This window comes from Panthera onca, chromosome X, assembly GCF_046562875.1.
Source record: "Panthera onca isolate mPanOnc1 chromosome X, mPanOnc1 haplotype 2, whole genome shotgun sequence".
In the NCBI taxonomy this organism is placed as follows: domain Eukaryota; kingdom Metazoa; phylum Chordata; class Mammalia; order Carnivora; family Felidae; genus Panthera; species Panthera onca.
The window spans coordinates 114,680,246-114,705,420 of record NC_138357.1 but is presented as its reverse complement, the minus strand read 5'-3'; the positions used below and the strand labels follow the sequence as shown (position 1 = coordinate 114,705,420).

The 25,175-nt window shown below is 51.4% G+C and overlaps 1 protein-coding gene across 8 annotated transcripts in view; it reads right to left on the bottom strand.

Moving 5' to 3' along the window:
- Positions 1–4,187: 4,187 nt before the first annotated feature.
- PHKA2 (phosphorylase kinase regulatory subunit alpha 2) overlaps positions 4,188–25,175 on the bottom strand; it is a 70,733-nt gene continuing 49,745 nt past the window's right edge. For 3 of the 8 annotated variants that reach the window (XM_081792670.1, XM_081792673.1, XM_081792676.1), the window contains 16 exons: positions 22,756–22,919; positions 21,825–22,004; positions 18,632–18,720; positions 17,608–17,741; positions 17,054–17,210; positions 16,159–16,238; positions 15,865–15,943; positions 15,629–15,758; positions 14,932–15,033; positions 12,621–12,739; positions 11,839–11,868; positions 10,382–10,435; positions 8,405–8,575; positions 6,331–6,384; positions 5,428–5,628; positions 4,188–4,848 (listed from right to left, as the gene is read on the bottom strand). In XM_081792670.1, coding sequence (XP_081648796.1) covers positions 4,678–4,848; positions 5,428–5,628; positions 6,331–6,384; positions 8,405–8,575; positions 10,382–10,435; positions 11,839–11,868; positions 12,621–12,739; positions 14,932–15,033; positions 15,629–15,758; positions 15,865–15,943; positions 16,159–16,238; positions 17,054–17,210; positions 17,608–17,741; positions 18,632–18,720; positions 21,825–22,004; positions 22,756–22,919 — 1,915 coding nt within the window. In that variant the 3' untranslated portion in view covers positions 4,188–4,677. Of the gene's footprint in view, positions 4,849–5,427; positions 5,629–6,330; positions 6,495–8,404; positions 8,576–10,124; positions 10,436–11,838; positions 11,869–12,620; positions 12,740–14,931; positions 15,034–15,628; positions 15,759–15,864; positions 15,944–16,158; positions 16,239–17,053; positions 17,211–17,607; positions 17,742–18,631; positions 18,721–21,824; positions 22,005–22,755; positions 22,920–25,175 lie in introns of those variants that run through there. The other 5 variants (XM_081792671.1, XM_081792674.1, XM_081792672.1 and 2 more) reach the window with 5 other exon arrangements.

Sequence of the window (25,175 nt, the reverse complement as noted above, 5' to 3'; positions counted from 1 at the left end):
TGCCTGAAGGTCAGCCCCGGGGACGGGGACGGTTCCCAGCCAGTGCACCTTGGCGGCCCACGAGACACAGGAGTCACAGCCCCAGCTCCAGAAGTGTCGCAGGCAGAGGCAGGCCGACAGCCGTGTGCGCACTTGTGCACGTTTGCTTGAAGACGGTGTGAGGACTGCAGGGGTTTGAGGCCAGAGACGGGGGTGGAGGTTTGAGGAAGGGAACAGGAATAGCTCCTTGCAGTCCTCTGCCCGCCTCTACTTACCCGCTTCGCGCCCCGAACGGCAGCAGGGCGGGGGCCGCTCCGGGAGCTCGTTGGCATCTCAGGAGGAGCGGAGGAAGTTCAGTTCCCTCGGGCGCTCGTTTCCTTCCCTCTGCCTCCCAGACGCAGTCCCCCTAGACCTGCTGTGCCATGAAACCCCCCTCCCCTCCGCCTTGAGCTCCTGCCCGCGGCCCTGCTTCCCCCTGCAGCAAACCTCTCTGGAACTCACGTGCCGGTGACAGAAATGACAGCTAGCAGATGTCCTGGTAGGCCTGTGCTGGGAATACATCCCAGCAGGTTGGGCAGTGTCCTTCCTCAGAGGTCTTCGCCAACGAGAGGCGGTTTTTCATCCCGCCACGCTCGTCCGTATTCCCGCGAGCCGAGCAACGCCTAGCCTGAAGTAGGCCCTAATAGATGCTTTCTGAGCAGTTCATTTTTCACAAGGGTTGACATATTGCGATGAGGCAGAGGGACGCGTCACATGACTGCAGAGTTCATCGGTTCCGATTATCCCACTCCTTCTAAGAAGGCGTTTTTGCCAAAAGTGCACATATGTTCCTTAAAAACACACATAGTGGTTTTCTGGTGGAATTGTTCCCTCTCCCCAACCATCCAACACTCCATGTGTTAGACTCCAGAATAGTCTCTTGTGGTTTCAGTTCCTCTCATGCCTCAGAGAACTCTCTTGGTAACTCAAGGGCATGGCTTTTCCTAAACGGCTTTCTGAGGAGGGCAGAGGGACACCGGGCTCTAAGAGGGTGACGGCGAGGCTTTGCTTTCTCCTCGCAAGCAGAGGAATCGGTGGCCAAGTCTGGGAGAACAGAAGGCATTCTGGGACCATGCAAAGTGCAAAGACACAGAACAGATGGCAGGGATTTCAAAAGCATAAGAGTCACCTTGAAAGATAATGGCGCCAAGGGAGGGGGAGGGAGGCTTTTGTACCCTCTGACAACAAGGAAGCCGGGAAGACAAAAGCCATTTGCCAGACTTGCGTGCGTGTCTGTAGAACTGAGTGACGGTTCTGCTGTAATTTACATCAAGGGAGGCTGAGCCTCCTGTCGTCTTGTCCAGAAATAAATGGTATCAATCAGCTGACAAACTGTTTCTCTTGCCTCCTGATCTTCTGGGCTTTTTTCTTTTCCTTTTTTTTTTTTTTTTTTTTTTTTTTTTTGTGTGTGTGTGTGTGTTTTTGTGGGTTTGTTTGTTTTTTTTTTAAACACAGGGAGCATCTAACTTCTCTCTACCCAGGCAGCTAATGTGTAACAATCTTCTGCCATTGACTAGGCCTCAGAAAAGTGGCAGAAGCCCTGACTTCCTGACAGATGCCCCCCCCACCCAACCCCGTCAGACACTGGCACGACCCAGAGACCCTCCTGCCCCTGGCCTTTGGCCCAGCTAGGAGCTGCCATTGGGAAAATCTGGATTCTTGTGAATGGGGAGCTCCAGGTTCTGACCGCCAGAGGCGGGGAGCGGGAGGCGTGATCCCTGTGATCCCCTCACACTTAGCCCCGTGCCAGTGTGGGGGCCTCGTGTGCATTTGACGGGTGGGCAAACGGGGGCACACAGAGGCTACGTAACTCACCCCCAGGTCACAGAGGTGGGATGGAAGGCTAGCCTGACCCGGAGACAGAACTTTCCTCCTTGCTGCTGGCTTCACCTGGGGCAAAGCAGGGCGAGCAGCAGGTGGGGCGGCTGACGGATTTTCAACGGATGTTAAAAGAAATGTTTGTTCCCAGCTCTGCGAGAGGACATGCTACCCCCGCCCCACGCCCAGCACAGGTCAAAACTGGCCTTTCTGCTCTGAGGACGGAGAGAGGAAAAGAGCAGCAGGGGCTGCCGGCCGCTCTCTCCCAGCATGGAAACCCTGTGTGCCGAGGCCAGGACAGCGGCGGCTCGGGGTCTCTACCGTCCCCCTGGAGCATCTGTTCCCCGCGGCGGCGTGGGCCTCCGCCGCATCGAGCGTCAGAAGCCTGTTCTCCTTCTTTGAAGCTGACAGCTTGATGCCTGTGGAAATGCGATACTATTTCAGGATTTTATTTGAAAGAGGCTTCAAAAGAGTGAATCGAAGGCTCCGTTGAACTGCTTATTGTGGCTCTTCTCCCGGCCCGCATCGCGGTTGGTGAGCCCGAACACGGCATCTGTGGTTTTGTACGTCATCCACAGGCAGGTGATGTTCTAAATTAGCATCTGGCTCATTCTGGAGTGCTGTAACTCTTCTTGAGCTTTCTTCCAAGAAGCAACCAGGACTTTCACAGCTGGTGCCTTTCTTACATCGTCTGTTTCAAATGATCCTCTAGGAAGTCTATCAGGTGAATTACACGATCCTTGTTTATGTCAAGCGTCTTAAAGACACTGACAAGCGAGGCTATGAAAATGTTAGTCTGAAACCAGGGTGGCTGTGACCACCTCCGAATCCCAGACCCTCAAAGGCAAATGAGACCAAACAGGATTCCCAGGAAAGGCAGGGCACGAACAGGAAGCGCTGCAGGAGCTCGGGGGAAGCGTGGCGCGGGGCCAGGTGCCGCGTGGGCAGGAGCAGTAGGCCAGGCTGCCGGCACCGTCTCAGATCTGTGCCGATGCCGGTGCTGTGGGCAGGCCCCACCTTCCGGTCCCACACCGTGTTGTCTCTCTAACACCACCCCTGCCACCCTAAAGCGTGCTCATCTTTTCACACCAGCCTGCCTTGCCGGGGTGAGGTCCTTGAGTGCCGAGTCACGCCTCCTGTATCTTTGTGTTCCCACACCTGGCACAGAGAAAGTGTTCAACACGTGCTGATATTAATAGGGAAGGGAAAGAAGAGAAGGGGAGAAGTCCAGTGGAGAAGAAAGTGCGAGATGCCGGGGCTTTCCTTTATGTAACTACCCTGTGCCCGAGCGAAGAAAGTATTGTGGTTTCAAGAACAGGAGACAAAAGTCACGAAGTCACCTGTGCAAGGCGAGCCCAGGTTGGGAGCACTGAGACGTGGACTTCTAGACCATCTCTCCCCTGGGTCTGGACTGGAGAGAGGCTCTTCAGCAGGAAGCGGCAGGAACGCGAGGCCACCCCGCCTCTCCTGCTTCAGGAATGACCATCAGCACTGTGTCTGGACTCTGGGTGGGGCCGGGCACCCCCGGGTCCCTTCAAAGCAGCCGGAGCATCCACGTTCTCCACCGTCACGCAAACCCCGAGCCACAGGCCCGTGGCCACACCCCCCTTCAGAGGCAGAGCCACTGCTAATGTAACCCGTCACGGTCGAGCCGCCGGGGCACACCAGTCGACCACCACGCACCTGCCTGTCCTCCGAAGTTTATTCTTCACGGGAAGTGTTCCCCTGGTGTTGCCCCATCCCCCACCAGGTAAGACCAGGCCTAGAGAAAACCCCATTCACCAGAACATCGGCCCAAGACTACACGGCCCTGTCCCGTGAGGATGTGTCCTGGCTCGACGTCCAAGCTCCCCAAGCACACCTACCTGGGAGGCTAGAGGAAAAAGCTCCCACGAGAAGGGCTCGAGTCGCCAGCCTGGCTCTCCGCTAAGACAGAAGCACTGCCTGTGCAGTAGCACAAATGGCATCGGGCACCGTGTACTCCTCGTGTGGCTCCCCGCTTGCCTGCCAGGGCTGTCGCCCTATGTGGGGGGGGGGGGGGCACAGGCCTTCCAGAGGGACTCCCTACTGCTCCGGCCCCCAAACAACAGTTGGCCCAGCTAGAAGTGCTGGCACCTCTCCTGCCCCTTTTTTTTTCTTTTGCTATATTCCAGAAGATTTTTTTTTTTTTTAAATAAGGCAGAAGAAATCTCTAATTCATAAGCAGCCAGGATAAAATCCTTGAAGACCACAAGCCAGAGTTAACTGTGAACACTCTTCTGAATCTTGGCAGGAGAGGACTGTCACGCAAAGGTAGCCGTGCCAGTAAAACGAGAGGCCTAGAAAGAAAGCAAGGCATAAGAAAACCAAAGTTGCACAGAAAGAGTTGTTGTATTTGGTAAACAGTTTGGTCCACAGGCCACATCCTGTTAAGATGTCTCCCTTGTCAAGGTCCGCTCGTCAGACGCCCCCTGCTCGAAGATCTTCCCATCCTTGGAGGTGTCACTAGCATATCTGACCACCTGACTGCTTTCGGGAACTCTCGGTGAAAGCCAATTTAAGCTGGCCTCTCCGTTCACACTGCACTCAAAAGAGACCAGTTTCTAATTCCTCCTCATCTGGTCTCTTGGAGTCTGTTCTGGAAAACGTCACAGGGAAGCGAACCTAGACAGCGACCCCAGGGTGCTCCCTGTGGGGACACAGGATCCGTCGGCTCTGTGGCTTAGACACACACTGGTTTTAGGTCGGTGGCTTCCCGGGTTTCTGACGGGACGTGCTTTTGTGACCACACCGGGGATCTTGGAGAACAGGATGTTCCTGACGAGGCTAGGGAGCGAGGGCCAGACTCAGAGCACTGAGGCCCTATTGCATCTGGCAGCCTGAATTGGGCAGCAGTTCCTGCAAATGGGAAGCCACTGCCTTTGTCAGGTAGGTCATTGTCCCATAAGCCCCACTCGGAGCGCTGTCGTAAAAGAAGTGGCAGATGCCCGTGACTTGGTCTTTCTCCAGGGTATCCGTGGCTCCAACTGACATCTGCAACGGGAAAAAACACAAAGAATGAGCAGCATTCAGCCCCCCGGCGCTGTGATGGCTGTGTGCGCTGGTGATCAGGTTGCTAGAGACCAGCGGCCCCCAGAGAGGGGCTCCGAGCCCAAGGGCAGGAGTCAAGGGTGCCCAGGGCCAACATCCAGCCTCTCCTCTGGGGGCCACACTGTGCTCCCGCACAGCCTAGTTTGCAGTGCGCGATGTCTCTGTAACGAGAGCACGGCTTCTCCTACCTCGATTCTGGACGCAGGGTAAGTGGTCTGCTTATCCAAGGCAGTATCCACAGCAAGAGTGGTGCTCGCACTAAAACCTAAGCCACAACGAGTCTCTCCATTTGCAAAGATCTTTAGGTTTCCCAAGCGGCCGTTGTGCCATTTTCTAACCAAATGGCTGACTTTTTTTTTTTTTTTAAACCACCATCTGTGGTGACATTTTCTTTGAGAATATTCTCTCCTACTGGACACAAAATCCTCAGCCTTGACAGAGACACAGGCCAGCCAACCCGTCACCTTGCCCCTCTCTCCGTCTCGGCTGTGGGGGTGACTAGGTGGGCCTGGACACACTCACCTGGTCCTGTAGGAACAGCTGGTTGGCCATCTGCACGATCTGGTCCACGTGGATGATGCCCCCGATGCTGTTCATCTCCGTGTCTGAGAGCAGCGTCAGCACCATGATGGCCTCCACCAGCAGCTGCCGGTACTCGGGCTGCGGCACGCGGTTCAGCACCGACTCAACGTGCACGGCGAACTTGATCTCCTGTGGGGTCATCTGTCAAAGGGACCGGCAGGGGGGCAGGAGTGAGCTGAGGCCAGACAGCCCTGTGACCAACGTTGACCGTAGCACCCGCTGGGCCCAGGGCTCAGCTCCAAAATGCTGCCTCCTTTCTAGCCACGTTGATTCCACCAGCTGGAACCCTCTGGAGCAGGAGGCCGGGAACCCTGCTGTGCGGGTGAGTTGGCCTTGTCCTAGCTTGATGAACCCACCCCACTGGACTGGGCCGTCCAGGGGGCAGGGCCCTTTTCTTATTCCTCTTTCTTCTTGGTCACTCCTTGTGCCATAAAGCATGGTGTCTCGGGTGGGACAGGAACTAAAAACTCAATTTGTAAAAGAATGAATCGGAAGAAGGAAACCTGGAAAGCGTTCTCGGTGGAGGGGGCCGAAGGGGACTGCGTCAGTGCCCAACGAGGGTGGTGGGCAGCTTTGCTCTTTTGTCTTAATAGCACTTTAAAGAGCAAATGTATAGATCTTGGCGGTCAGAAATGCTATTTCTGTGAGGTCAAAGAAAAGGTGATGCCGATAGAGGCGGGAAAGAGCAAAACTGGAAGGTGAAGTGGCTCAAGAGATGGACTTACAAAAGGCCTGTGTGGACGTAGCACGCTTGAAAGAAGCGGGAGTGTTAGGAGACGGTGAAAGAAAGCCCTGGGTGGGGGGGTGGGGGGTTGGGGTGGGGGACGGGGTTTCCCATCATACCTCTCTTGTCGTTGAGGACGGCAGCACATAACCGTCGATGGACAGACCATGGCACTGGAGACAGAACACACACCGCACAGTTCAGATTCCAGGAGCCGATTAGTAAGTGTGCACACACGTTCGCACACACTCAAGTCACTCTGCCCTGGAAACCTACACGGGGGCTGAACACGCCAGACTGTCAGTTATTTTTAGAGAGCTTGTTCTCACTGCCCACAGGCTGTTTTCGATGGAGCGGTTCTAGGGAACCAGCAGGCATCTTTCAGATCCTGTGCGAACGATGCCCCAGGGAGCCGCGGGGTCCTCCTCTGTGGCAGCTCCGCCTTTCACTTGGCAACCAGGCCCCGGCGGCTGCGAGGCACCCTTTGGGGCCATAGAAAGGGATATTTTCACGGCTCCTGCTGGTGAAGTGATACTTCTGTGCCTTTGCAGGCATCTATTTTTGAGATTTCTATAATAAGCACCAATCACAAAAGACTTGAGCACATGCACAGACATGCACACGCACACCCATGTATATAAATATCAAGCGCCAGCTCAACGCAAAATGCGGCTTTTTCATAATAAGAGTGTCTTGGTATTGAACTAGTGGAAGTCTGGATGGAAGCGTCTGATGCCCCAGGAAGAGTGGGGAGATTTTCTGGGAAGTCTGTTCTCATCTCACTGGCTGCCTTCTCAGTCCCGGTGCGCTGGCGGGCCGAGGACAGAGTGGCAGCAGTGGCCATACCTTCTGACCGCAGGTAGAAAGAGGAGAAGCAGAGGCTTCTGCGGGATCTGAGGGCTCTGCTCCCATGTGAGGACCAGCTGCACGAGGACAGGGACCATTCTGACCTCCCCATGCCCAGCTGCATGAAGACCTCGCTCTCCACACAGCAGAGAGGCTAAGGCTCCTTAACGGACCACTGGCCCCTGCCACCGGAGTACAACCGCTGCGAGGTGCTATGCCTTTGGGAAGGGGGTTGTAGCGTGTGCTCATTTGGGATTACTTTCCTCTCCTACTGTGAAATGAATGAGCTAACAAAAATAGTTTTAAGAAAAAACTGGTCCTGCCCATGGTTCTTAATTTGCATGGAAGCCTTTAACTGAGGCAGACTGTGTGCAAGGAAGGATGCGCGTTGGGGCTGGTGCGGCAGGGAGACGGAACGTGGGTGCGGACAGCAGAGGGGCACGGCTTCCCTGCTGACCCCCGGCACTCGGGCCCTCCTGCATTCGGGTGTGTGTGGTGCAGTCTGGGGCTCCACCGTACGGCCGTCTCTGATGGCCTCTGCAGACATTTCCATGTCCCCAGACAGCCGGGAAATGCAGCCCTGATGGCCACAGACAGACTGGGCAGCCAGCTAAGGGGAGTGGGTCTGGGGTCCCCCCATCCTCTAGGTGGAGAGGCAAAGGTGGCCCCAGGTACGTTGGGGTTTGGGGTGACTCAAGGCACCCGGGAGCGGACACGGTGCCCCGCAGATAGGGGGTGCTTGATCGTGTCGCTGAACGGTGGGGACACCACACCCACTGGAACACGCAGGAGGCTAGAGCCTGCGGGGGCGGGGGGGGGGTGGGCATTCCAGGCCCTCTATGTCACAGTGTTTTCAGCCAAAGCCTTCCCTGGTTTTTGTCTATCTTCTGACATTTCTGTGTTCCTAAAATATGTCAAAGGTGGTCCCCTAACACTCGGGCTGCCACCTTATCTAACTTGCTGCGGTTCCAGCCGGCGGTTCTGAACCGGGATGATTTGCTGCGCGTCCCAGGGACACCTGGCAATGTCCAGGGATATCTGTGCTTGTCACAGCTGCGGGTGGGGGTGCCACTGACATCTAGCGGGTAGAGGGTGGGGATGTCACCGAGCATCCTGCATACACGGGACCCTCCCCCCCCCAAAAAAAAAGAATTGCCCCGCCCCAAATGTCAGAGGTGGAGAGACCCTGCTCTAGGCTGGGACTCCCCAGGCTCGGGGACAGGCTACCTGATCCCTGCAGGTGCTGCCATGCCTCGCGACGCAATTAACGGGGACGGTTCATTCCCCTGGGAGTGTCCGTCCCCCAGCAACAAGGCCAGTGGAACGCAGCACAGCGGCCAAGCTTACCTTCTGAAGGATCTTCCACACCTTCTGGTAGAATCCCACGGGGACCCTGTTGATGGCTCCGTCCAGCCTCCTCCTGCGTAGCCACTGGCCCTGCCGCTCCCCCCAGCCGATGTGATGCCCGCCAGAGTCTGACGATGATGTGCCAGTGGGTGAGGATGGGGTGCTGGATCTCTGCAAGACAGACAACACACGGCCTTCAGAAACCTCGGAGCCGGCAGCCGCAGGGACCGCTGGCCATCAAGAGGGATGACTCTGTGACCTAGTCAAACTACCAGACCACGTGTCCAGAAAGGAACAAAGTTCCTTAATTTGACTTGTGTGTTTCTTGAAGCTGGATGGATTCTTTCCTGTACCGGTTTGGTTATGGGTCTCCTGTGTATTCTTTCTAGCCCTCAAGAGGTAGCACGGCAGCAAAGGACCTTGACCTGACAGGGAGGCTGAGCAGGTGAGAGTGAGGGCTCTGGGGTCAGTCTGTGAATCCCAACTCGCCATACCTACATCAATCCTGAACACTAGCTCCGGGCCTCGGCTTCATCTGCACAATGGGTCACGGTCGGACCTGCTTCAGGGAGCTGTGAGCACTCACTGAATACAGACGCAGAAAACCCCGAGAGCACACCTGGCTTGTGGTAAGTGCTCACAGGAGCCAGCTGTTACCACCGAGGCCCTCTGGCACTGCTGCAGGAGGGCTCAGAGAGGGGGGGGCGGGGCCCTCTCAGAGTAGGTGAACCTCTTAGAGGTGCCATAGCCCAGGGACATAAATGCCCTAATGCCCACTTCTGCAGTGCCACAGGGAAGCGGTGGTCACCTCCCTGTATTCTAGGTGCCACAGAGAAGGTAACATAATATGGGGGCAGGCGAGAGAGAATGTTCTGGAACGAAAGACGAAAAGTAAAGGCAGGGAATCTGGCCCTTTGGCTCGCTTTCTATTCTGCCTGTTCTCAGCTCGGGGCCGGCTGCTCCCTGGGGCCGGTGGTGGCCTCCAAGTCAGAACACATGCTTTACTGAAGCGGAGGGAGAGGGCGTCCTCCTGTTCCCAGCCCCCAAGCCCAAGGCCGGACTCACTCTGGCCTCCGGGAGGGAAGAGCTGGGGCAGGGCCAGCAGGCCCGCCCACGATGCAGATGCAGCTCAGAGAGGCTCCCCGTGGGGGCCTGGACCGGGGCCTGGGAGCGGAGCTGGCTCAGCGTGGGGGCGAGGCCGTGCCGCAAGCCTCCCTGTGGCAGCGCCCGCGGCCTGCTTTCCGCTGGAGGACGGCTTCTAACCCGTCCATCTAAAGGGCGGGAAAGGGATAACCCTCGTCCTTACACATCGTGTTCCGGACTACCTGGCACTTTTATTGCTCAAGGCATATCAAACTTCAAGGTTTAAAAATGAAATCCAAATGGTAAGCGTGCCAGCAGGGCAGGAGGCAGGAGTTTTCCCTATGTGCTCATTTGGACTTCATCGGATCTTATTTTGAAGAGGCTGTTAGGCTGGGTTATTCCATTGGGCTCATTACTGCCACTTAAATACGGCAACAATTAGATACAAATAAAAGTAATTACAGCCGCACTCATCAATGACTCAGCTGGTTTTCTCCTAGTTTCAAGAGGAAGATTAAGACTCACTTCTGCAATTAGAATATTTCCTAGTCCTCCACTTGATCTGGGGCCTCAAGCCAAGCCGGGGCATTAGGAGTACAAGGTGCTAATCACTCAGCAGGTGCAGGTGGTGGCTCACCGTCAGAGCTCCAAAGAAAGGCACAGAACCAATGCCTCAAAGGTCCCAGAAGCTCCTGGGCCAACAAAGCTCAATTCAAGAACTTCGTGGCTTTCTTTCTAGACTCTCTTCAGAACGACAGTCAAATGAAAACACTTAAACCTGTTCAAATCTTTGGGAGTTAGGGACGAGGTAGGTGCACGAGAAGGGCAACAACAGCATTCAGACACCACAACACGAGGAGGCGGTGAGGACAACAGGCGGGATGCGTGGTTTACCGCAGACTTGGAGGAATGTGCACTGCTGGCCACGGCCTGGCTCACAGAAAAGAGCTACAAAACAAAGAGAGTCCACTCAGTCATGGGCAGTGACACGAAAGGACACACACAGAGAGGAGGAACGCACAAGGCATGGAAAGCACCCCGCGCAAAGAAGGTGCACAGGATGCGGGCGCACAAGTCTCACTCACCATCTAGGCCGATGGCGCCAGGCGCCGGCCAGCGCGGAGCTCTGGGCCGTGCAACGGCGAACTTGGGAAAGGCTCAGACTATGAAATGTCACCCATTCTAGTCATATGTGGATGTGCCTCGCCAAGGTAGGGCACATTTTATTTTCCACAGTCATAGCCACAAACTGCTAAGCTTTTATGTGAAGAGTTTGAAAATCTGCGGAGACCAATAAAATACCTACCCATGACCAGCCATTTAGCATCTGGCACCTACTGCCATCCAATAGATATTTGTTACATGAACAAACACGATCGGGCGGATGACCTTTGGCCAAACAGGCATCTCTTCATCTAAAAACCTGTAACGTACCCTGAGCTTGCAGGGGGCAGGGCCTGCGCCCAAACCGTGCATCCATGGTGTTCTTGCAAAGGCGAAGAGAAATGTAAAATGCCAAGACACCTATAAAATTTTGGACCGAGACCGTATTTCCTTGATCTAAGTGGCCCAAAATAAAACTTGCACTGGCTGAATCTAAGCCTACAAAAGTAGATCATTTTGTCCCCATAATATGTAAGGGTGGTATTAAATGGAGGCAGAAGGAACCGCCCACATTCCCCCACAGTGAGCCACCGCCGGGATATGGTGCCACCGAGTGGCTAGCAAAGGGAGGTGTTCGGAAATGGAGCATAAATTAGCCTGGAAGACGACACACAGAAGCTGCATGTCACTGTATGACTCCTCTACGCTCTCTCAGTCACGCACGTGAAATCGTCAGGAACGCGCTTCCGACTTTCTGGAGGGACGAGGAGGAAGCACGTCCCAGGGGTGATATGAAAGAGTGGGATCCTCACACTGTTTTCCTTGCAGGGTTAAATTCCCCCGGGCAATCTGCAGACGGGGACAACAGTATTCTTTCTATTCATATACTCGATGACCACGTTTTACCTTTCCCTATTTACTTCCCTTTTTTTGAACAGAAACTCCTGCCGAGGCAGAGCCCAGAACCATCTCTTTCACAAAGCATCCTATAAAACCCAAGAGCTTGATAAATGGACTTTTTTAAAGGCATGGGGCAAGGCCATTTCCCCTGCTCTCAAGTCCGGCACTCTGCCCGTCCCCAGGGCTGCCCGCCACAGTCCGCAGAGTCACCTCCACTCAAGCCCATTGGACGGGCAAAACCATTCTCCACGCAATCGCTCTCCGTATTCGCAGCCTCGCTTTCCGCATGCAAGCCAGAAAGGACACGAAACACACACGTGAAGGACAGAACAAGACAGAGGTTTCACCTGTTCATCAGCACTAAATCGCCTAGTCATCTGAAAGTAAAAATACATCAAGAAGTAAACACAAGCCACTTTCGAACCAAGGATGCCCTACCTCTTCTATCACCCTCTGGAAAATCCAGGGAAGTGCTGGCCCAACCGCTGGGTGTGACCCATTAGCACCTCGTGGACTCCATCTAGCCAGTCACCACCATTTGAAATGGAGAGGAGAACCTGAGTCCGTTTCTCACTCAGGTCATGGTCAGAAGGAAGCTCTCCTTCCCTCTGTACATCGGTCAAGTCCTAGCACCTGGGAACCTGGCACACTAGGACTAAAAAGCTGCTGCCTTGCAGTCCTGTGGGGTCAGTTCAGAAAGAATTTACTGTGAAATAAAAAGCGAACAAAGAAAAGAGACACCTGTAGATGGTGGCAAATACAGGTATCGTGAGCATTCCATCCTCTTTCTACATTCCTCTTGCCATTTGGCGTGAAGGACACATTTGACGGAGAGGTGATTCAGTTACGTTTTGCGCAACTCTACTTCTGGGATGGCTGCGGCCCACCACCGAGAAGCGTGGTTCTCGGCAACAGAGACAAACGTGGGTAAGGATATTTTCTGGAATGTTCACATAATTTTTCGATATCTGGGTAGAGTGTGTTCAGATTTCAGGACAGAGGGGACCTCACATCCTCTACGAAGAGCAGGCCGCACCCTGCCCGCCCTGGGTTTCTATCACTTTCTGAGGTGAGTCCAGGTATGAAAACCACTTCTTTCCCGGCACCGCCACCGAGAGTTCCGTCTTACCTGTTTCATCTCGCTCCTCAGCCTGTTGATGCCACTCCTCTCGGTTTTGGTGACTCCCGTGTGTCCCACCTCATGGATGGAGATGGCAGGGCTGGATGTGGAGGAATGGATGGGTCGCACTGGAGGGGAAACGCACACAGGGCTCTTAGATACTATCAGCAGCCCCCGCCCCGGGGGAGGAATGCGTGCGATGTGCGCATTTTTTATCCACATCTGCCCCACGTGCTTACAAACTCCGTTAGAAGAGAGCCTCGTCTGCCCTGGCCAGTGCTCGGTCTCTAGCACTTGGAACAGCACCTGCCACACAGCGCGGGCTCCGCAGGCGTCCAGCGAATGGGTGAGAGAGTGACCATCGCTTGAGCGGCACGCAAAAAAACCAGAGCGGCCATCAAACCCTTTAACGAATTGTTTTTAAAAAATAATTTACTCTCCAAAAGCACAGCTTCCTTGTAAAAAATGGAGACCACTCAAATAAGGGACCTTGGGACTGGAGAGGGAAGTCCCAGGAGAACAAGCGGCCCCAGGGCCACCAGTGGAGAAGAACCCACGCGCTCCCGCCATCACCTCACTTCCAACCCGCTCTAGCGGCCTCCGGACTCAGGTCTGTCTGCGTCCTGCCCCTCCCTGCTAACCGGTTCTCTGTGCTTCGGTCCCAGCTATCGTTCGAAAAGGCAAGTGTGATCACGTCACTGCACGCCTGGAATCCTTCCAGGCCTAGCTCTGTCTTCCGGATAAAGCCTGCCCGACCTGAGTCCCACCTACCCCTCGCAGCTCCACACTCCTAGCCAGGTACATGGTGCCGGGCATTTGTATGTGCTGCTGCCTCCCATCCCACCTGCTCCCCTCTGCCAGGCGCACCTTCTCTTTCTGCAAACGCAGCTCAAAGGCCACTTCCTAGAGCAGCTCCCCTGGGTGCCCAGCCTTCCCACCCAGCCCTCAATGAAGCTATGGGAGTAGAGGGCACCGCCTCGGAGACTGGAGACAAATAAGGAGCCAGGGGACACCAACATTTAAAGGACAGCAGGGAGGAAGGGACTCGCAGAAGAATCACAAAGATTAGCTGGAGAGCGAGGAAGGACACCAGGAAAGTGGAAACCAGAAGCGAAAGGGGTCTGAGGAGCTACGGTAGGGCCAGTGTAGGGTGGGCAGTGGCTGGAAAGATCTCTGACATCTCAGAATTAAAAAAAAAATTCTAAGACTATTTGAGTTTCCTAACTTATAAAAACTGAACAATGACAGAAGACAATAAAATGATGTTATATGTAAGACAGACCTCTTCTGGCCTTGCTTGCAACCAGACATATTTATAGCTTTCTAGTGACACTAGTCTCTTCTCAATTTTGTAAGCATCTACAGCTTTATAATAACAAATTTTCAGTAATTATCTGCATCAAACCATGTATATGATTTTGATGAACAGAACACATAAAATATTTATCTCGCATATTTACGTTTCAAGGACTGTGCATTTGAAAGAACTGGAAATTACTTTTGGAAAAGGATCTCGAGCGCTCCTCCTTCAGGAAAGGAGAAAAGCGACCAAAACACGTCTGATTGCATGATGCCGCCGCCTTTGTTTGCTGGCTGGTGTGCGCTCTGGGGAAAAAATACGAAGTACCCAATGTCCTTCTCATTAAATAAAAAGAATGACAGCCTGCACGGCGTTTCTTTGGCGTGATGAAATAAATCTGCCAATGTGTCTGCAAATCATTTTGCTTTATTAGGAGAGATGATAATTGCTTCAATTATAATTAGGGAGCATTTGAGAACAAAATTCCACCAGGACTTGGGCGATTCTACTTCCTAGCACAGCAAAGAAGGTTCTGGTACAGATCAAAACTCAGTGAACAAGATGGAGTGAAGCTCAGTCTCTCAGCATGAAGGTGCTGAGAGCATGTGGAGGACCCTGCGCCCCTGAAGGGTAACGGGAGTGTGGCCGAGAGTGCTTCTACCCAAGCCAAAGGTGGGGCACGCAGGAGCTGGGAAAAGACAGCCCTTCCACCCCTACACCCTGCTCACCTCATCCCTCCTCACACCCGTGCATAGGGGCCAGCGGAAGGAGGGAGGGCGCAGGCCAGAGCGCAGAGGGGTGCACACCACACCCACGTGCGATGGCAACGCTCTCAGCAAGCCTATGAGGGGTCACAAAGGCCTAGGAGCCCCAATCTTGAGCCCAGGGACCGTCCATCTCCCTAAAGCAGGAAGCCTACCCTCGTCTATGCCGTCCACAGTGGCGGCTGTAGGCAACCCTGGGCACACCAGTCGGCCCCCTGTGCCACTGTCCCCGGAGGTGAACTGAGCATTCACTTACCGCTTCTTTCAACGCCAAATTCTTTTCCACTCAGAATATGGTGCAGAAGGTTTTTCATGTCAAAAGGGCTGAGGTTCATCAAACTTTCAGAAGCTTCTTCTCCTACAAACAAACATAAGCGTCTCTGACATCGGGCTGGTAGCGCAGAGTCGGGTGGGCCTTGAAGAGGGGGTAACAAAGGATGCTGTAGCAGGCCTCCCTGCTCAGGGTGACCTCACCACTGTTTCAGGGCCGAAACGTGCCACTCCTCGGTGACGCTAAACGCTGCGGTTTCAATTGTGTCTTTACTTAACACTCAGACACATCCTTTTTCACCCTGTGATGGTTCCCAATGTTGGAATGCATCTCGTAGTCGATTTACACTTTTAAATTGGTAGGATTTCTCCCAACAGAGGCGTTATGAGATGCGGGATGACATCTCACCACAAGGAGACACAGTAAGGGACTTAGCTGGCCGGAGCAGGGCACAAGATTCTAGTACCTCCTTCTCCCTGACATATGAAATTCAACGAGGTGCGCTGGCTGGCCTGGCGGAAGTTACATCTAAATGAGAGAACCTGGTAAAGCGTGAGCACACACAAAGGCCTGGAAGCCCCGGTTCCAGGATACTTGGGCAGGCTCCCCCTAGGGGCGGGGAGGGAGGTGCAGGAACCACCCCCCCCCCCCCCCCCCCCGAGTCCACCCGCGTACATCGTACCTGAGCAGTTCAGGCTCCGTGCCAGCTCCGTGGCCATCACCTGAATGATCAGTCCAATCCGCAGTCTGAGCATCTCCACGAAGAGGCTGGGCTGCGCCCTGACATACATGGCCAGGTAAACCACAATCTCCTGACGCAGGCACACGTGGAGACAGTGTTTCAGAGACTGGCTGCTGGAGGAGAGGCCCCTGCGCCTGGAAGGCGGCTGCGGCCCTGCCCCTCCCCGGCTCACTGACCTGTGTGAGGACGGCGATGCTGATGTCCTGCCCGCTGGCTTCGTAGATGAGCTTTGTGAGCTCCTCGGGGGGCAGGGGCCTAGGAAGAAGCATCAGGACGTGAACATCATGAAAGGTGCCCAGGAGCGGTGCCCCCTCGCCCTCCATGGAAGAGCCTTATTTTCCTGCTGGAAGCTCCTGAGTGACAGCATTTTTAAAAAGACCCTCTTCCCACATGGTGGCTGGCACTGATGCTTTCCCCACAGTCCCCCACAAACCTCAGGCCCCCCCCCCCTCCCCAGGCTGAAGACTTACGCAGAGATGGTCTTCTCCCGGGGCTCTGGTGGCAGGCCCACTGTGAGCTGCTTCTGGTGCGACAGCAGGTCCGTGCAGGCCTACTCATTTAGAGAAAAGGGTGAGGGCCACGGCGACAGCAGGAGGGGAGGGGGAGAGCAGGGGTGGGGTGGGGTGGAGATTAGCAAGGCCAGCAGGGAAGGGTCACTCCCAACAGAATCAGAAATTTACCTTTACAAACTTTATGACCCATGGTGTCCTTTATTTGAAAATTCATATACAGACCCCGTACTGAACAACCTAGGCAGGGCTGGGTCCCTGTGATCTTTGTGGCCTGGGCCGGGCTCTGCAGGGCCCATTGGGGTATTTAATGCCCATCCACTGTAGCAAACACATTGGATCCCCGGATATCCTACAAGGGAGATGAGCTGTCACGAGTCCTAAGATACCAACGTTAAGGGTTAATGACCATATTACAGTCTTAGCTTGCCAGTTTCTCCATTATTCACATATAACAAATACCATCATCTTACCATAACACTGAACTCTAACGTCTTAGAAAGCAGTTCTGGATTTTGCAGGGCCTCGGGGCTAAAACGGTAATGATGATTATACTGCAGATGTGCAGAAATAACGCTCTGTTTAAGGGTGCCAGGCCACAGAGCATTTTCATTTGATTTCTTGGTAAACCTCTTTCTGCAGCTACAAAGGAACAAAACTAATCAACTTGAATCTCATTTCCTCTGCTTGTCTTCCAAGAGCAGTGGGAGGTCAGGAGAGGAGGGCCTGTGCCATCCACGTATGAGATAACTGGTTTCCTTTACAAATAAGAGGTGCTTGCCTCCAGCTTTCCTAACACAAAGAGGGCATGGGGCTACAAAGAACAAACGGGCTGCCCCAGTGCACTTGCTCTGACCTCTGCCAGGACCTCCACTTTCTTCCTGAGCAGGCCAGAGATGTAGCGAATCAAACCCCACTCCTGGTTCAAGCCAGCTTTCCCATAGAGCTCGCTGAGGAGGTTGTGAACCGTGACCCCGTGCTGTCCGGAGAGATTTGTGTCCCAGCTGGGGCCCCTGTCAAGAGAGAGAAAATCCCAGAAGTATGACCTGGAATGCTTAAAGGCTGGATTCACTTGGCAGGGAGGAAAATGAATCACTGTACATTCTGCCAAGCTTTGGGGGCCTCCCCGTGCCTCTGAGTCTCACCAAGAGGGTTCCATCCTACCAAACCATCCCTTCTATTTGAAACAGAAGCCTAACATAAACAGGGAGATCCTGGCCTCACTCAAGCCTTCTAGTCCTGAGAGGCCAGAGCTGGTGGGTAGAGAGGGAGATAGAAGTCGGCTCATGGTGATCCTGGGTTATGTGGGTGAATATAATCATGACCTGCTTTGCTGGAAGACCAAGAAAACGACAACAAAGAGTCCAGGAGCACGGAGAAGGCTCGAGCTGGTGAAGACCATAAACTTACTTTATTACATACAGAATGTACAGAATGTCTGCTTGGTCCTGTAGGTTTGAACAATCTTTCAGCTGCTCAACCAGCTTGTCACAGTCCACATCACCATGGTCATCTCTGGGCCACTGGAAGTCGTCTTCGGGGGCCTGGCCATACAAAAGCCAAACAGCGAGGGAGGGGCTGAGCATGTGAACTTTCAGAAGACCAGGAAGTGACACACCAACCGGGTCTTGAAACTGTCACTGCTGTGCTCCAGGTTTCAGTGACTCTTCCGTAGCTTTTTATTTATATGTTTTACTATTTCTGATCAGCGAATCATTGGGTTAGTCAATGTCTGAAGAGCCCAGACGGAACAGATGAAGATATGTGTATTTATGCAACGTTCAAAAACGGGTTAAAACGAAGCCCTGGTGTTTGAACTCAGGCCGGCAGTTACCAGCGGAGTGGAGGGAGGAAGCAATTGGGAGGGCACAGGGGGCAGCTGTTTCCACCGGTCCCCCGGTTCTAGCCTTTACGCCTTTCTCTGTATGCTGTACTGCAATAAAGATCTTTTTGAAAGCAAAACACAAAAAATACGTAAGTTTTAGACAACCTCCAATTGAAGTCAGGTTAAAATATTCTTCAGTAGACACTGAATCTTTCTATTCACGTAGGATAAAATCATAGACAAACTCCGAGATAAAACGAATTATAGGAATCAGTGGGAACACCCTGACATTTTATTCTCCTCAGGGATCTTTTTACTTACTTCCTCTAGTGAGACAGATTCTGGGCAGAAAGGCAGTAGCCTTTTCCTACATGCAAAGTATCCAGGTTTGCATCAAATGCATTGTGGATACTAACAAGAGGCAGATCGCAGACAACCAAGTGAGCGGGTTCCCACTGAAACCCAGAACTTTTAATCCCAAGGGTCCCAGACATCAAAAAATGTTCACTTTTGAGTTCAACCCCGTAAAAGAGTTCTTGGGAGTAACACCAACATCGAAAAACATTACACTAAAACAAAACAAGACCAAAGGGATTCTAAATACTTTACCTTGTTTAGGAGTGGCTGAGGAGAATCAACAAGATTTAGTGATTTACGGTGGGCACTTAGAACTTTAGTTGGCAAAGTCATGGGAACAACTGGAAAACAAAAGAATAAAGAAAGCCCTTCTGAGGAGGAGGAAGGATAAGACACTTCTTTTGAGCGTTACGGCGACTACTCCTTACCCAATACGAACCGACTAAAGGAACGATTACTTATTTAAATTAATTTCAGCGAGAATTTACCAGGTAGCCACATCATGTGCTAGACCTGGGAACGAGAGGTGAGCGGGACATCGATCTCGCTTCTCCCTCCTGGAACTGAGGGAAGTGACATAGCATCTGAGGACTGGAAGGGGCCTTAGAACTGATGGAGGCCGACCTTTGTCCTTCGGATGAGGAAGATGGGAACGACAGAAGGAAGAGCATGTGTTCGGGGTCACTGGCCTTCTCCTCATTAAGGTGTCGGCTTCCAGAAGTCCAGTGTATATTTCACTTTGCCACCGCCAGGTGTTACCACTGCTGGTGTTTAACCACCTTTGGATGCTATCATTACCAGTTATTTATTCACCAAACCATCTGCGTCTTCCAGGCTAGGTCATATCATCTTGGGAACAGAGGAAGTTTTCAACAGAGAGAGGGGGCATATTTATAAGGCAACTTATAGACCTCCGGTTTACACTAGTAAATTAAACACACATTTTACTTCCTCTCAACCGACCACTAACACTGTAGAAAATGATTTTTTTTTTTTAAAGACAAATCCTCAAGAATAGGGGAAAGCAGGGGTGACAAGAGAGTAGTAACGGCATTTTGGAAGCGGGGAAGCTGACGGATGAAAGATAACTGACTTAGCAGACAGAAAGCAAAGGACAACCAGAGCCCAAGCCTGCAGTGGGAAAAACCAACAGTCAGATTGGTATCAGAGAATCCTCAGAAGTCTCTCCTGCTGCACTATAGACCTCTGAAACTGGGCTCCAGAAAGGGTGTCCAAACGTAAGGAAGACTGCGGAGAAGCGGTGTAAGAAGCAGGGAGCTCCTTAGATCCCTTCCTCAAATCCAGACGGCTGGGCAACTGCCGTGCTCACCCCGACAGAAGACTAGAGGGTCTCTGTGAAGAGGTCTCTGTGAGGAGGGTGGGGTATGTGGCACACCTAAAGGACGTGCACAGTCCTGAGGTGGAATAAGTGACTATATAGCTCCAAGCAACCAGACCCTTACGTGTCAAAAAGGAGACTGAAAAAGAGATGGTAGGGTGTCTCTGGGAGATCTACCCGGCCCGCACCCGTTAATCCCACAGGCTCCACCTACACGCTTAGAGACTGTCAAGCACGAGCAGGTAACCAAGAAACACCCAACCCTGGAGGAAAGACTCTAGTGTGGAAGACAGAAGCCAAAACAGGAAAAATTGACTTGGGGGACCTGAAAAACGTTTAGGGAGAAGAAAACGTGAAAGCAAAACCAAAAAGTCCTGCTGTTAATATTCTTAGAGTAATAAGAAATTAAATTGCATGCACAAAACAAGAATGGGTGCAAATCAGAGAACAGAGATTTAAAACCTGGCAGCAAAAGTGAAAAAACTCAATCGAGGGGGTGGAACATAAAGTTGAAGCAACTGCCCTCAGAAGAGAGCACAAGCCAGAGAACCGGAAGACAGAAGAGAAACGCTAAAGACTTCTCTGAGAGGGCAACAGTGGATTCACAGGTGCTAGAGAGAACAGAGAAAATGTAAGGAAGGAAGCGAGTCAAGACATTTTTCAGAAAAACTTTACAGGACTGAAAAAAAAAAAAATTCCCAGGGTTGAAAGGGCCCACTGAGCCTCCAACACGGGGGATGAAAATATACCCAGATCGAGGCACATCCCTGAAATTTCACAACCTGGGAACAGAGAAGATCCTAAAAAAAATTTCCAAGAGAAAAACAATTCATATTTGAAGGATCAAACACCAGAACAGGATTAGATTTCTCAAAAGCAAGCCTGAAAGCAAAAAGACAGTGAAGCGATGATTTCAAAATTCTGATGAAAAATGGATTTTCAACCTAGAATTCTATAACCAAACTCTCAAATGGATATACAGAATATCTGTAGGTATTTTCAGACTTGCAAAGCCTTGACAGTTCTCTCAACCAAGCACCGTTTCTCGGGAAACTACTAGATATCTTCCACCAGAGTAAGAGAGTAAGCTAAGAAAAAGGAAAAGTAGAGATACAGAAAGCAGGAGAGCCAACCCAGGAGACAAGGAAGTCTCAAGGGACTCTCCGGGATGCTGGCGAAGGAAGATCCCAGCATAAAATCGACATCCCAGACATGGAGGGCACCCAGGCAAATGGGGCGGGGAGCTTCCGAAACCAGCAGGCTGAGGGCTGCCACCACCGTGCCTGCCCCCTGTACTGTTTTAAAACTTGGCGAAACTATTCTAGAATGTGTTCCACCAAAGGAAGAAATCAAGAAGAACGTGCCAAACTCAGGAAACAGGGAGGCCAACTGAAGCGATAAGCAAAGGAGATTCCAAAGATTATAGTAAAGAGAAGTCCTAGGATGCCAGGTGTGCAAAAGGCCTAGAGCACAACCAAGCAGACGGAGGAGACTTGTGGGCTCTATGAAAAGTAGTCCAACTGAGAGACTCATGGCTATGACTGGCCTTGTGAAAATCTGTATTGTGGGCCACTGGGGGCAAAGCAAATGAAAGAGAGCAACTTTGAATAAAGTTAATAGTATTCGTGACTTCTAAAGTTAGTGGTATGAACTTTAGAAAAAATAAAAACTAATACGGTCACAATATACTATACAGCTCAGTTGAGAATACTTGCATACATACAATAATATGAAGAGCGAATACCGATTAAACTTGAATACAACTGCCATCACTAGGTTATGGGAAGCGAAGCGTAAGAGTGGTGATTTAAGACAGCTACATCCTCATCCACAGAAGAGGAAGCCAACACATACTGAATAAAAGTCGACACATCAAAAGATTGCACGATACACACATTGTTTTAGAAAAAGAGACATGTAAATGCCAGAAGAAACAGCTAACAGTGGAAAGTGGTCGCCTCTAAGCAGAAGGACTGGGTCAACGAGGAGGAGGCAGGAAATCTCTGCATTTTGTGGTTTTTTTAGAATTCTCTGACTTCTAAATTACGCTCATGTATTACTTTGAGAAGTTATTTCAACAGGCAGAAAAGAGTTTTAATAACGCACATGGAATTTCCAAACCCTTTGCTTTTGCCATCACGGAAAGTATATCCCGAGTGGAGTGGATGGCACTGAAAACATGGCTGTCTTCTGTCTTCTTAGAAAGAGGGGGCAGATAGCACTTGGAGGAGGTGCTTTGGAGGAGGTGGTTGATATACTGGTCAAGTTCATCCTCACTTTCTGTAACTGGACAGGCAAGAGAAAGAGCCAGTGAAAAGAAGCTGCAGAAATATTCTAAATGTGTAACGGTGATATAACATGCAGCGCTGAGTAGATTTAGTGGGAGACAACATTCGGCTATAGATACTTGCACCCCCACTCCCAGAGGGTAACGAAATTTACAAGGATAAATGTATGTGTTGATAAAGTTATCGTCTGGAACACCTCATGCTAGGAGAAGAAAATGCAGGTCAAGACAGATACACATGATACCAAGATGAACTGAATATGTAACAAAACCTGAGGGCCAGCGGCTAAACATCTGAACTTTTTGTTTTGCCGTGAGTGAGCTTAGCATTAGGGAGTGCCCAGCCCCCATAACCACAGGTCATTTCAACCCAAAACCTTGTTTAATTTGAAAAATGTTACGTACATAGGATTTCATCACTCAAACCCGACCAAACCTACAAACCTAGATCACTCTACCATTCCTTTGAAAATTCAAGCAGGGGGTTTGTCTTTAGAACGTATTTTGTGAAAAATCCTCATTCCTGACACTCTTTGTCCCTCTGGGTTAAAAAAAAAAAAAGCCCCACTTCTGCAGGTTAGGTTTTTAAACCCGCATTTTACTCATTTTAATACACTCGAGTTTCTAAAGCCTCTTTTTTGTTATGTTAACGACCAATCATTTTCTGTGCTTGAGTCTCAGGGCAATTTTCTCACAATGCCACAGTTTAAATATTCAACGAACCACCTGCAAAGGCATTTCAAGCCATACCTTGATTATAGGTATCTTCCAAATATCCTCCCAAGTCGGAATCAGGACTGAAGCTCCCTTCGCTGTCATCATTAAACAACTTCTCATCACAGTCTGGATCCAGGAAGGTCAGATATGTGTAGAAAGACGTGGTAAGAAATTCCGAAAGGCTCCCTAATTTTACTCTGCCAGCCAAGGAGAGACTATGTTAGACATACAGGTGTATGTGGACAGACTTCCACTATGAATCACGGAGAAACGTTTCAACAACCAGATGGTGCTTCTGCCAGAATCGATAAATACATCACTCTGCAGACTGCCCCACATAAGTAGTCAGCCAAGAAATTAAAACGAAAATTCAATACCAAGTATAAAGTGGGAGCACGTAGCATATTAAAGGCCAAAATGAATCATGCTGATTTCTTACTCCCAAACCCAACACAAACAGAAGTCTATCTCACTGAACCGACCAAAGTTTTACAAAACAGACTGAGCAAACCACTTTTAACCAGAACCAAACAAGCCTTGGGGTTTTTTTCTGCCCTAAAACAACTGGACAAGAAAACCTACCATGCAATATGCTCACGCAGGCACAGGTATGTGATAGGAGAGGCAGTCTCAGAGGCAAAGTTCTTTCTAGAAGGAATGCCATGGGGGACCATCCCCAGACCAGAGCAGATGCCCAGCGTGGCCTTACTACAGTTTCAGGCTGGGAAAAGTTCCACTGAAAACTGGAAGCTGGGTCTGGCAGTGTGGGGTCCCAGGTTCAGGGAGCACAAGGGAGGGGCCACCCCCTGCAGAAAGCCACCACTGTGTGCTTCTTAAAATGTTAGCTCCAGAGGCAGAAGACAATAGGATCCCGGGAGCTACCAGCATCAGATTGGGACATCAGATCAGCATCAGATTAGCAGCTGGAAGGACCGAGAGAAACATTTAAGGAACACACAGAAGGAAGTATGCGAAGCAAGTTCGGGGGTGCTGGAGCTTCAATGGGCAAACGGACGACAGCCAGAAACATGGCCTGAGGAAAGGAAAGAAAAGTCTTTCCTTTAATAAAGTAACATCTTTTTCCCACCAGGGTCTTGGGGCCAGTTCTAATGATTCCTTTGCCTTGAGACTGAGGCCAGGAGGAGGTGAGGGGGAGCGTGGAAAGTTTCTCTCGTTGGAAGTTGAAAGGAGTCAGGTCAAAGGTAGAATGGCAGGAATTTAAAAAGGCTTCTGATAACCAGCTACCCCAGGAGGGTCTAGAGGGAAACTCTGGCATCTAGGGTTTTTAAAGACCCTCAAACCTAAAGGAAAAGCCAAAATGAGACTGTTAATTATTTCCTTTAGGAAAGGTAGCCCTTTGGAGCCTAGGCACTCCCGTTTCTTTCCACAGTCCTCCGAATCGTTTGCCATGCTCTATAAACAGGAGGCCCTCCAGATTCGTGGGAGCCCTCATCCAGCTCAGCATGGAGGCTGAGGCCTGGTTTCTGGGTTCATATAGAGATTCTGCACCTATTCATCTCGAGCCCCTTGCCCTCTGAGCCTACAGGTCCTGGTCTGTCAAACAGGAATACAGCCCACGACGCAAAGTGAAGACTAAGTCAGACAGTGCATCCAAAGCAACAAAGAAGGCACTGCAAGTGAGCAATTAACTGGAGACAGTATCCTTTTTGACAATGATTAGATTTCAATTAAAGAGTTTATTTTGCAAAAGTTAATTAGGAACGTATGGTATTTTCTCTTGGCTATAACGCCATGCACCAGGCGGTAACTTCTCCAAACCGGAGGTGGAACGTTCCAAAGTGCATGCCTACTGCAGTTATGGCGCTCGTGCTGCAAACGTAGATGGCAAAATGCTGGGGACGGTCTCACTGACACTCCAGGAGAAGATCGGAGTGGGGACATTCAAGTATACGGCAAAGCCGCAGCATGCTCTGTGAGCAGAGGTGTGAACCCCAGCACTTCGAAACACAGGGACTCAACTACGGGCGTGAGGCTAAGTGAAATATGCCAGTTACAGAAAACCATACTGGACGAGTCCACTTAGATGAGATATCTAGAGACACAAAATAGAAGGGTGGGTGTCAGGGAGAAATGGGGAGGTGGTGTTTAACGGGTAGAGAGTTTGAGTTTTGCAAGATGAAGAGAGTCCTAGAGACTGGTTGCACAACAATGTGAACACAGTGTTACTGAACCATATACTTTAAAATGGCTAAGATGGTAAATTATAGGTTACGTGCATTTTACCACAGTTTTAAAAACCACTGCAGTGGCAGCAGAGTCCCAAGTGTGGGGAGATGGGAGAAGGGCCGACTTCAAGGCCCAAACACTTGGCGACTGACATTCTATCAGGGAACCAACAGAAGACTCCAGAGCCCAGGAAGGGTCACACCTCACTCAGGGCTAGCTGTACAGTGAGGTTCTTCTGGAACCCTTCTGGCATATTCCAAAGGATT